Source organism: Chrysochloris asiatica, unplaced genomic scaffold (assembly GCF_000296735.1).
Source record: "Chrysochloris asiatica unplaced genomic scaffold, ChrAsi1.0 scaffold00002, whole genome shotgun sequence".
Taxonomy (NCBI): Eukaryota; Metazoa; Chordata; class Mammalia; order Afrosoricida; family Chrysochloridae; genus Chrysochloris; species Chrysochloris asiatica.
In genome coordinates, this window is record NW_006408520.1 from 50,909,732 (window position 1) to 50,923,034 (window position 13,303).

Here is a 13,303-nt window from a genome sequence, read left to right on the forward strand (position 1 = left end):
CCACAGGTGTAGATGCTAAGATTTACAGTACAGCACAAAATGAAGGAGTACTCCAAGAAGGGCCATATAAGTATGCTACAGCTACAGCACCACCAGTGCTAAGGAACATCACAGTGATGAGGGTTTACAACACACAGGATAATTGGTTACATCAGGCTGGTCACTAAAGCACTGCATTGACCCTCCTTTAGAGGCTAGAGATCTCAAAGTTACAAATAAGTAAAATATTACCATGACAGTTTAATTAAATAATCTCTGATATTAAGGGTATCTTGAAAGGATATTATACATTTAGTTTTCCTGTTTCAAAGAAATAATAATTTATTTTTTAAAAAGAGACATTTAAAAATCATAATTTTATTTTTTAATAAACCTCCATATGACTCAAAAGTGTTATAATGAACAAACAGTATGCAAAGCTATTTAAAAAATATATATGTTTAAAAGATGGATTTCTCTACACACAGAGTGAAATTATGTATTGTTTCATCAAGTTGATTCTAGGCTATGGTGCTCTCATGTGTGAAGAACAGAACTTCACAGGGTTTACAGGGCTGTAACCATTCTAGGCAGGTCACCAGACATGTCTTCCAAGGTGCCTCTGGCTGTGTTCAAACTCCCAAACTTTTGGCTCGTATTGTAGGGCTTAACAATTTGTGTCACCCAAGTATTCTTATGAATGACTGATAAAGTCAGTAAACTAAAATACTCTTACAAAGAGCAACTTCATAATATCTATTAAAAACATTATCCAAAGATACTTCAGAAGCAAATCTTAATATTCTTCAGGGAAAATATTAATATTGAATCCTGGATCATCGTCATATTCCGGTTCTTCATCATTTTGTTCAGTTATATGTTTGCCATGTGCTTTCTCTGGGTTTCTTTTTTTCTTATGAAGATATACTGGATTCTTTTTCTGTTTGATCTTGGGATGTGAGCTGGTATCAGTTTCACTTTCCAAAGCACGTTGTAGACAGTTGTAAAATCTGTAAAGATATAAGTACTATTACATCTGTGTGTTTTGAAACTGAATAACTGAAGTACACCTGTTGTTGTTATTAAGTGCCATTGAGTCTATTCTGACCCATAGGGACTCTGTATAGGGTTTCCCTGCGGTTCAAACTTACCTTGCAGTCCAGTGCATTAACCCACAGCGCCACACCAGGACTAACCCACAGCTCCACACTTAGCACTAATAAAATATGTAAAAAATTATAAAAAATGTTTAAATATATAATAAATCAAACAAATACTATGTTTCTTGCTATTACGAGATATTTTAAACAGAAGGAAAAAAATGTTTCCAGTTCTTTAAACAGTTCTGAAAATTGGGATGGAACTGCTTTGTGACAACCTTTACTAAGTACCTGTGATGTACCTTTATTGTTCAACATGTCTGGGATACAGCAGAACACAAGATACACAGGGTCCTAGTCCAACTTCCAGCCCAGATGTAGGGGCCAAAGAAGGAAGGGAAAAAAGAATAAAATTATTATTTATTTTTAAAAGATCATAAATGTAATAGAAGCTCATTTTCGAGAATCTGAAAAACAAATTTTGTTACAAATATGGAGCACCTATGCATAACTACTTAGAAAAAAAGCACTCCTGATATTTTTCTTTCCGGTCTTTGAGTCATTCTGAATTGGACCAGCACATGCATATGCCTATTATTATTTATATATTGGACTATGACATATACAAGTTGCTAGCAATCGGAACTGCCTTCACAGCAGTTCTGGCCCACTGCGACCCCGTTTCTGAGGAGCGCCTGGTAGAGCTGAACTGCTGACCTTGCAGAACAGCTCATTATCCTGCAGTGCAACACAGGGAACATTTTCAATATCATCAAATAAACTGCAAAACAACATTTTGTATAATCATATCATAAATATCATATAAACTGACAATTCAGTTGTGTAGCACATTATTTTCAAATGTTCCCTAATACACACAATACTGTAGCAAACATTTTTGAAAATAGCGTACGCCGAGTTTCTTTCTAGGCTAAACACATAGAAATATAATCAGGAGGTTAAAGGGAATACACATTTAAAGTTCTTAATAAAGATTGCCTGTGTTTAAGAAAGGACGTTTAAAATAATGGCTCTGTAGAATAAGCACTGGACTGTGAAACACAAGGTCGGCAGTTTGAACCCAACAACTGCTCCTTGGGAGAAAGATGAGGCTTTCTGCTCCTGTTAAGATTTACAGCCTCAGAAACCTGATACAGGGATGCTATGAGTTGGAACCAACTCAACAGCACTTAACAACAACAAAAAACAATAATATCAGCACATGATAGAGCTCACATCATTGAATAAAAATATACTTTGTTATATAGTATCAAAAATATACTTTGAAAAGTAAAAATTGGATCTCATTTTAATTTTCTTTTTTTATTGTGAATTGAGTGAAAGTTTACAGGTTAGATCATCAGGTTTACATTCAACAAATCATATATTTTGTTGTACTACTACAATTATTATAATCCCTTCCATGTACCATCAGTTAACAGTATTACAGTATTTCTCTTTATTCATTTTAGCTTTTTTTTTTTTTTTTTAAACACTCAGGCATATATAATTTACACCACCAAAGGACACATTATGCAAGTCTGCTTCCTGGCTGCCAACTCTCAGTCCCTCTCTTCCCATGAAACTAGAGTCCTCAGCTGCATCCTCTTTCCATGTCCCCATCTCTGCCTCCATCTCTGATGTGGCTGCTTCTCTGAATAAGGTCCCACATTCTGCTTGTGCTCTTCTCCCTTGATGGTCCTAGAGTCCTCTGTTTCTGGAATGTATTCTCATTTTAATTTTTCTTTCTTTTTTTTTTTAATATATGTCTTTCACATGTTTATAAATTATTTGAATTTTTAAAAATATAACTCATTCTTTACTTGTATCTACTTTTCTGTTAGTGCTTTTTCGTGTTAACTTAGTGATGCAACAAACTGTACATGCCCTGACAATTTGACTGCATTTCTTTTCTATTCCTGTGTTAACACCTGCCTTAACACTCTGCTTGGCATAATGGATTTCAGCATATTCAGGGAGGCAGCAAAGTCAAAAGGCAGCAAAGCTGAGATCAGCTGTTTCCAATGAACCTCACTAATTGCTGATTTCCTCTCTGTAAAACTGGGCATTATCCTATACTTAGCAGGGCTGTCAAGGAGCTCTGGTAGCATAGTAGTTATGAGTCAGGCTGTTAATCTCAAGGTCCACGAGTAACAGTTGAAGCTTTCTGCTCCTGTACAGATTAACAGCCTTGGAAACCCTATAAAGGACCACTATGAGTCGGAACTGACTCCACAGCACACCACCATCACCAACATGACTGTCAGAGGTTTATAGGTGATATATGTATAGTTAATTTATTGGCTGGCCCCGAGTAAGTTGTTTTTATAGAACATAAATTCCATAGGACCACAGACCCTGTGTATCTTGTGTTCTGCTATACCCCAAACATGTTGAACAATACTGACACAGACTAGGCACTTAGGAAGAATACACTAAAGAAATTAATGAAGAAATACAGAGTAAAATTATTTAGTATATCTGCATCAACCTAAATCCAACAGATTAGAATGATCTGGATATTGCAGGATCCCTTGCCATTGTAAGGATCCTGTCTTATATTCTACTAGAAAAGGAGGCTATATATATATTTTAAATCATTTACCTGTTTTTATTTAAAAATCACAGGTTTGTGCTTCTATATAAAGTTTGTACATCCAGCAATGTAAAATACTGACACATTAAAAAAAAACAAAAATGAATTAAAAACAAAGTCTTTTTGATTCGATGCTCTTGTCTTTTCAAAGAGGGAAAAATAAATAATGCTCAAGACTCAGGGAGTGGTTGGTGTGCCTCTTTTCATTTTACTTTTTGACTGGTTGCCTGTATGCTGCTACTGATGTAGCTGGGCTGTTGGTGCTGCTGCCGCCGCCATAGACATTTGATGCTGCAAGAATCGCAATTGTTTTATCTGTTGCTGCTGCTGTTGAAAGGCAGAGGAGAGCTGGAATCTCTGAGGAAGGGTTTGCTCACGTCTTTTCTCGGCAGAGCTAAACTGAGACAACACAGCTGCTTGGGATTGCATAAAATTCCCTACTCCTGTAAGATTAATAACAGCAGCTTGCTGAGCAGACAAGACCTGTTCTTGACTGGTTGAATCTTGTTCAGAACCCTGTTCCCCTGGTTGCCGAGGACTAGAAGTTGTGGGCTGTGGAGGTTGTTGTGGAGGAAACTGAGAGAGCTGCTGCTGCTACACAGTATTAAAAATGAGTGAGCCACCGGGAAGCTGGAGCAGATTTAAGGGTCCGAGACTTGAAGTATTTTTTAAACCAAGTGGGACACCTGCTTGGGAAGCTGGCAGTGCACTTGGCAACACATTTGGTAGGAGACCTCCTGAAGGAAGAAGGCCACTAAGATTAATTCCAGCAGTAGTTAGGGCACCAGTGTTACAGCCCAGCATGGGGTTCGAACCACTCATCAAAGCCTGGGCTCCACAAACAGAGTTCACTACACTGATGAAGTTAAGTCCAGCAGAGTTTGCCATGACTTGGGTGGCTGTGATTCTTTGCGATGAGCTGGCAGGTGACAAGGCAGCTGGAGAAAGCATGCTAACTTGACCAAGAAACACAGACAACTTCCGAGACAGACTTGGTGGCTTAGAAGCAGGAGAAGTTGGAGATTTAAGAAAGCTGCTTGTCTGCTGCGGAGTAAAATTACCTGAGGAACTATTTCCTGAGCTTGAGGGAAGTTTGATAGGTGGAGGCCGATGCCTTACTTCCTTACCCAATACTGAAGACTGGACTGACATGGTCTCAGGCTGTTCTGTTAATTTCCCTGGAGAACGCTGACTCAGATTGATGGAGCCACTGGAACTGTGTGACATCTTAACAGGGCATTTGGCTTCATTCTGGACCAATTCCTGGTACTGATTGACTACCCTCTGAGCATCAGTCTTTGATCCAATAATGAACCAATCTGAATGATCATCTGTGGAGGAGTTGGATGGAGACAACTGGCTATTGGATTCTTCATCTTCTTTACAAAGCTGTATTTTACCATAGTAAAGGGGATCACTGAGTGACTGCACAATGGTCAATTTTGTTTTCTGATACTGATTACCAGCTTCACATTCAAATACATAATCATCTTTTACCTCATGGGCTGGCCAGAATAATGTTGGTTGTGAGTCATCAGATTTGATAGACTTTTCTACTTTCGCATATTTCTCTACATCTACTTCAGAAGGTATGGTCAAATTACATGGATTCTGTTTCCACATATCAATGCAATTTCCTGCTTTAGAGATTCTGAGGTCATAATGCTGACCTGCTTTTCTTTCTTTCCTGTAAGAAATCAAGTAATTTTAGCTGAGGAGGAAGTAGACAATGAGACAGATCTTGCTGTTGATTCAGTGAGGACCTAGAATATCTCTTGAAACACCGTTTCATTGGTCTAGTGTTCATTTTCTGTTTGTTATAGTCTGCAGTGCATGCTACTGCTACAGAAGGGTCAAGACACAGTGGCTCAGCAGTGGCTAAGATCAACTGGCTCTCAAGCAAAAGTTTGTCTTCCTGGGTCCATTTATGGTTATCACTTGCTATTGAATGTACATCACAGATTAAAATCTGCATTGTTGGACGTAAAAGACTATGCCTACTTTGGTAACCAGGAATTTTCATATTACTTGACTGTCTGTAGTCACGTATTTCTGCCATGACACATCCGCAATGAAAAATATTAACTTGAGATTTTTCCAGGAGATCAATCAAAATAGGAGTAAATTTTTCTGCATCTAGGTATTCAAGCAATTCCCCTTCTTCATAAGGCAATCAAATGGTCTTAGAATCTGATCCATTTTTTCTCCCTGAGCATCAGAGAATATCCCTCATTTCCTAGATACAGACTGACCACTAGACATGACAAAGTCTCTTGCATAAGAAGCTTCTCTAACAAGTTCACATTTCTTCTTAATTCTTAACCTGAGGCCCTCCTACTTGCTGCCACTCACTCCTCGATAGAATATTTTTGACATCTATAGAATAAGTTGCTATTTTTGATCCATTTTCTTGAATTTAATGAACAGACTAAATTCTAAGCAAAAGCTCTAAGATTGCTTTAAAAAAACCAACAACATACCCAACTATTTCTAGCTACACTATACAACTCTAACATATGATTAATACATATCCTGCTCATATTTCAGGAACTCCCAAGTACTCGCCACTATATACCCTGGTATCCACCACGCCTAGAACATTGGGACTGAATACATTTTCTTAAATGAATAAATCTTACAGAGGAGAATACAGAAAAAGGAAAAAAGGTTGTAAGAATCATCAACTGACACGTAACTTTTAGACTGTTGTATGGTAAATTCTGTAACAACATGTTTTCATTGAATGTTCCTTTCATATCCTTGCTCAACTAAAGTCTGGATCCTCCCAAAGAAGTCATTTCCCTGCATTTTCCTCAAGTGGAGAAACCTTATTCTTATAATATCAAGTGGAGATAGGTCATATGTCTCCCATATCATACAGCTTGGACATGAGGTCAGAACTCAACTAGCTCACCAATGCTTTGTCACACTAAATTCTTATATGATCCTCTCGTGTCATGTACCATGTCCTCTTCCTTGCCTTCATGAAAATGTGAACACTTAGATCTTTCTCCTGGTGTTGTCACGACTGGTTCTCTTCTCATCTTCCATACTGTCTCTGAAATGACTTATTTTATCTAAAACATAAATTCAAGCATGCCCCAATATAGTGTGAATCTTCCTTATCCAATCAGAAGAGGCTACCCATGATATGTAACCTCATCTACTATTTTCTTCTTTGAAGTTTAGGTTTAAGAAAGCAGGTCCTTTTTCCTTGATTGTATTTTATTCCTAGAAAATGAAATATAAAATTAAATTGCTCTTTTATGACCACAGAGAATTAAGGCCTTGTATAAAATGCCCTGTCAATTACATATAAAATCGTAACTAAAGAGGAACAGGTGTCTTACTTTAATCTTCCATTAGAGAACTTAAGAATTCAAACTACATCATTGGGGTACCATAAAGAAACTGGCAGAATAGAACAAAGATCCTTTTTTGCTGAAAGTCAAGAATAAAAACTTCAAATACTAGTTTTGCTTTCTTTCTTTTTTCTTTTTTTTTCTATTTTAGAGAACTTAAAAAGAGTCCTTTGAGAAACTATCTTACTCAATATGTTAGGAATCTGTTTTGTGATATGTTCTCCCATCATACTATGACCCTTACCACAGAATTCTAAAGCCCAATTCTTAAAGTGTAATTGTCTCAGATCTCACAAGCAACAAAAAGAAAGAACTTTGAGTATGAAAAGAAATGTATGATCAGGAAACTGTCCCCCACAAACTCTTCAGCTTTTCCACCTCTGTAGTCAAGATGATCATTCCATAGGGAAATTTATACTTAGTTTTTAATGAGAGAGAACTTTTCAGGTCAGCTCTGAATTAACGAATTCTTGTTTATAAGGTCAGAGGACTACTTGCAACAAAAAGCTAACATTGTACTGACTTTTGAGGAAAGAACATAAAATTGAGGAAATCTATACTCAACTTCACAAAATATCAAAAAAGGTTATTCTCATAATCACATATTTGGATTTTAACCAATATCTCATAATCACATATTTGGATTTTAACAGGACATGGTTCGTACAAGATGCTGGCAATTGAGTTAAAAGATGTGGTCTGTAACCTCAAGGAGTTCACGGTTTTACAGCGATGCAGAGCTATTAAAGCCGCATTCAACATAGAGTCAAAACAGGTAAGAAAAAGCGACAGTATATAACGGGGAACTTTGCCTCAATTAACATCATGAAATGCTTGTGAAAAAAACTGAAGTCTAGGCTGAACCTCAAGGTTGGATGGAAAGACGGCTAGATAACAGACGAGAAATCAGTGAAGGATGAAAAAGAGGGGTGGTATCTAAGAAGTCACTTATTAGAAAACAAAGTAAGAATGTTTTCACTTTATGTTATTTACATCTTTGATCTTAAGTATATGTGTAATGTGTAAATTCTGTTATCCTTGACTCCTCCTTCTCTGACATTTCTAAACACTCTCTTTTAACTTGTTATCCAGGGTCTGGCTACTTCTTTCTTGCCTGGGGTATGAAGCAAGAACCTACTTCTGCTCTCCCTATTTCTATTCCATGTTACATGGGTTCCAGAATAGTCACCCTAAGGCTTTGAAGCCTTAGGAGTAGCACTACTTATAAAAGAAGTCAAAATACAATAAGGGGCCTGTACACACAATAATGACCAAGGTAATGGAAGACACAGGAAGGTACTTAACAGTTAAAGACAACCAAGATAAATACTATCACAGTCACCAAACAAAATGTGTATCAATTATTAAATGGAAAAGCAATTTGCTTTGTAAACTTTCACCCAAATCACAATAAAAAGTTAAAAAAAATGTAATGCTATTATATACACAATTCTGCAATAATAGCAATAACAATAATCTACAAACAGATACATAATAAACATGCAAGCAGAACAGATGTGAGAAAGTGAATGGGACACACTCATGAATATATATAGGTTTGGCACTGGCTATGTCTATATATGTATTTGCATGTGCTGTAAAATACATTCATGTTTATAGAACATACAGGGGGCAAAGTTATGAAAAATTCTTAGGAAATGAGACACTAGGCTAAAGCACTTAGGACCATAGTCTCTGGAGACATCTAAATCAACTGGAATAACAATCTACAAAAGACAATGTTCTACATCCTACTTTGGTTAGTAACAACTGGGTTTTTAAAAGCCAGGGAGCAGCCACCTAAGATGCAACTATTGGTCTGTCCCCATCTGGAGCAAAACAGACTGGAGGAAATCAAAGACTCAAGAAAACAATAAGTTCAAAGGTCTAATGGAACTCACAAACCACAGTCTCTATAACAGAGAAACCAAAACTTGATGAAGCCTGGCTACCAGTATTGACTGCTCTGAAAGGGATCACAATAGAAGGTCCTGGATAGACTGGTGGATCAGCTGTGACTGTTCATAAGGAAGGCTGCTACTTGCAGGTCTGGTTTTGCTCCAAACAAGAAAACAACAGGAGCCTGGCCTGAAGTGATGCTGAGAAGTGTTCTCTCCTAAGAAGTGGGCTTTAGAATTGTTTTTCATCAACAATGCTGTTGTAGATTGATTTGTGTGCCCCCAACTACGTACTGAAGTCTTAACTCTTGTACCTGTAAATATGATCCTACTCGAATATAAGGATTTTCTTTTGTTACGTTAGTAAGACTAAACCTAGTCACTTCTAAATGGCATCTTGTAAAAAGAGCATTATAGACACAGAAGCACACATGGGGGTGAGGGTGGGGAGACAGATGCCATATTAGGATTATCTACCAGCAAAGAAACAACATGGATTGTTGGCAGTCACCAGGAACTAGGAGAGAAGAACTGACAAGGTCAAGATCTTGTAAAAACCCACATTTTCATATTTACAGTTAGCCACTTGTGGTATTCTTGTATGGCAGCACTAGTAAACCAAGACATAAGGCTTTTCTTCTTTTAAAAATAGTTCACCTCTTAACGTTAATTTTCACATTTCCGATTAAAATATGTGCTGCTGAAATGTTAATTTACTCCTTAGGATTTTGACTTTTTAAAATTCTTTTTAGATATTTGAATTGTGAAACTTTGGCCCTACAACAAACCAATTTAGTACTAAATATATGATTGCAGAACTCATCACCTCTAATGTTTCATTACTTTTTCTCTTTTTCAAAACAGAAGAGCAATTCTTTCTCTGTACTTGGTTGAATGTGCAGCTGCTCTGCAAGGAGCTCCTTAATTTGTCCACAATTTCTGAATTCACATGTAATCTTCTAATCAGTATCTTAAGACACTTTTACTCTTCTTTAATTTTTCCCTGATTTTATATGATGAGTATGGCTTTTTTGATAGCAGCATGCAGAGTATAATCTCAAAACATATTTTTGACTCAATGGAATTAAAGCATAATTTGATTTTATAGTTGGTGAATGTGGTTTAATTAACTTCACCAGGTGTATAGTTTAGTTCATCTTGGGCTATATTTATAATCTTGTTGAAATTCAAGTAAGGAAAGAGAGAAAACGGATTTGCTTCCTTCTATATTTTAGCAAACAGTCTCACTGAATTAGTATCTAACAAATGAAGTAAACTCCCGGAATGGTACCGTAAGTACCTACATACAGTTTAAACTCTGTGGTTTGTAGTATGGCTGGGTGCTCTTCTGTTGCTTACTTGAAATACCTTTAGAATGTTTTCTCTGCAGCCAGGTAACCTCTTAGCTGTTTTTTAAGTCAGTGTTCTATTAGAGAATTAAGTCCTAATGCTCACTCCATATGAGTTAACGTCCTCCAATGTCATTGGAAGAATTGAGAAAACAGTCACTTGAATAATTTTGCACATTCTGTGGCTCAAATGGGGAGGCCCAACAGTGAAAGGCTGAATGGTGGTACTGGTGTGGTGGTGGTGGTTATGTGCTGTGGAGTCGGTTCCGACTCATAGTGACCCTGCACAGGGTTTCCAAGGCTGTAAATCTTTACAAGAGCAGAAAGCCTCATCTTTCTCCCACGGAACAGCTGGTAGTTTGAAACTGCTGACCCAAAGGTTAGCAGCCCAATTCACAACCACTGCACTATAGTTATAGGTTATTCTCCATATGAGTCAACGAAGGAGGAAGGCTACTTACTCTAAACTGAAAGTTCAAGACACATCAGGGTCATATGCTATCAAATATATACTAATATTATTCAATAAATGAGTATTCGTATTCTCTCAAGTTAGAGATGAGGAAAATGAAGCCAAGAGAGTAACTTGTGGTAGAACCAGGATTTGAGCTCAGTTATTCACTTGGAAAGGAGCTCCGGTAGCACAGTGGTTACAAATCGGGCTGCGAACCGCAAGGTCAGCAGTTCGAAACTACCAGCTGCTCTGCGGGAGAAAGATGAGGCTTTGTGCTCCCACAAAGATTTACAGCCTCAGAAACCATGCTCAGGGTCGCTATGGGTCGGAACCAACTTGACGGAACTTAACAACAACAACAACATTCACTTGGATTCCAGTGCTACCTCTTTTTAATCCAAAAGCAGATGCCTTATCCATTAGGTTATGTGGACTTTCCCTGTTATTACAATGTTACACTGCTGTAAGTTGCATTTTTGGCCTTACTTCTTCAAAAAAATGTATTTAAAAAATTTTAAGTAGGCAATTGAGGCAATAGGATTTCTTTGCATTTTGTAAATATAATTCTGAAGTGATCTGGAGAATAGCTGAGCAGTGAGACACACTCGCAGCTCTACCATGAGAACAGCTGTGGTGCAGTGATTTACTGGATATGGTTCTTCTAGCCATAGTTTCTGTAACTCTCACCAAATGACCGGGCAAGATCATGCACATTGGCTATATTTCCTCATTTCCTAATGGGTATGGGTAAGAGAAGCTGGGGAAAGACGCTGACAGGATTATATGATTCACTTGTGAATTATTGTTAACAGGGTTAATTGTGATTGCAAAAATTTGAAACCCTAGTAAGAGGACTAGGATTACAGTAACTCTGTAGCATAAGCACTGAACTGAGACCCACAAGGTCGGAAGTTTGAGCCCACCAGTCACTCTGTGTCTTGATTGGAGGATATAGAACTGAGTGCCTTCGAGCTGAGGCTTATGGTAGGGGCATGCCCTCTGGGCATCAGCAGTGTTAAAAGACTTTCAGAACATTGCCTGAGCAGAGCAGAGGCCAAAGACCAAAGAGAGGCCTTCTGGAAGCAGGGCTGGGAAGAGGCTGTCCTGATTGTATAACTACATCCTAAGCATTTCTAGACTTCCGTTAAGATGGCGGACCAGAATGGAGTAAAGCTCGTGGGAGAAAAGCCCGTGGTACCTTCATTTGCTTATGGGGCACAACTCAAAATGAAGAGAAACAGCTGTAAACATCCACTGAAAATCGAACCATGGAATGTACGAAGTATGAATCTGGGAAAATTAGAAGTTGTCAAAAATGAAATGGAATGCATAAACATCGATATCTAAGGCTTCAGTGAAGTGAAATGGACTGGTATTGACCATTTCGAACCTGACAACCACATGGTTTAATAAGCCAGGAATGACAAACTAAAGATGAATGGTGTTGCATTCATCGTCAAAAAGAACATATCCAGATCAGTCATGATGTACAATGCTGTGATAGGAAAATATCTATGCACCTACAGGGAACCCCAGTTAATACCATTATTATTCAAATTTACACACCAAATACTAAAGCAAGTGAGGATGAAATAGAATTCTAACTTCTTCAATCTGAAATTGATCAAACATGCAATCAAGATGTACTGATCATTACTGGTGATTGGAATGCAAAGGTTGGGAGCAAAGAGAAAGGATCAGTAGTTGGAAAATATGGCCTTTTGGTGATAGAAATGATGGTGGAGAATGCATGATAGAATTCTGCAAAACCAATGATTTGTTCATTTCAAATACCTTCTTTAGACCGCATAAGAGATATTCATGGACCTCACCAGATGGAATATATAGAAATCAAATTGACTACATCTACTGAAAGAGAAGATGGAAAAGCTCCATATCATCAGTAAAAACAAGGCCAGGGGCAGACGGTGGAACAGACCATCAGTTACTCATATGCTAATTCAAACTAGAGCTGAAGAAAATGAAAACAAGTCCACGAGTGCCAAAACATGACCTTGACTATATCTCACCTGAATTTAGACATCATCTGAAGAACAGATTTGATACATTAAACACTAAAGACCAAAGACCAAAGACCAGAAGAGTTGTGGGATGACATCAAGAACATCATACATGAAGAAAGCAAAGTCATTGATAAGAAAAGAAAGAAGGAAATGGTCAAAATGGATGTCAGAAGAGACACTGAAACTTGCTTTCTAGCATAGAGATGCTAAAGTAAATGGAAGAAATGAGGTACAAGATCTGAACAGAATATTTCAAAGATCATCTCGAAAAGATAAAGCCAAATATTACAACAAAATGTGTGAAGATCTGGAATCAGAAAACCAAAAAGGAAGAACACACTCAGCATTTCTCAAGCTGGGGGAACTAAAGGAAAAATTCAAGCCTCGACTTTCGTTATTGAAAGATTATTTGGGTAATTTATTGAATGATGCAGAAAGCATCAAGAGGAGATGGAAGGAATACACAGAGTCACTGTACCAAAAGGAAATGGTTAACGTTCAACCGTTTCAAGAGCTAGTATATGATCAAGAGCCAATGATA

General features: G+C 37.6%; 1 protein-coding gene and 1 pseudogene across 2 annotated transcripts in view; both read right to left on the bottom strand.

Annotated features, from left to right (window-relative positions):
* Positions 1–775: 775 nt before the first annotated feature.
* The window catches only part of TYW3 (tRNA-yW synthesizing protein 3 homolog (S. cerevisiae)), a 34,146-nt gene continuing 21,618 nt past the window's right edge, over positions 776–13,303 (bottom strand). For both annotated transcript variants that reach the window (XM_006831032.1, XM_006831031.1), the window contains one exon: positions 776–989. In XM_006831032.1, coding sequence (XP_006831095.1) covers positions 776–989 — 214 coding nt within the window. The remainder of the gene's footprint in view (positions 990–13,303) is intronic.
* Positions 3,853–7,799, bottom strand: LOC102827045 (annotated as a pseudogene).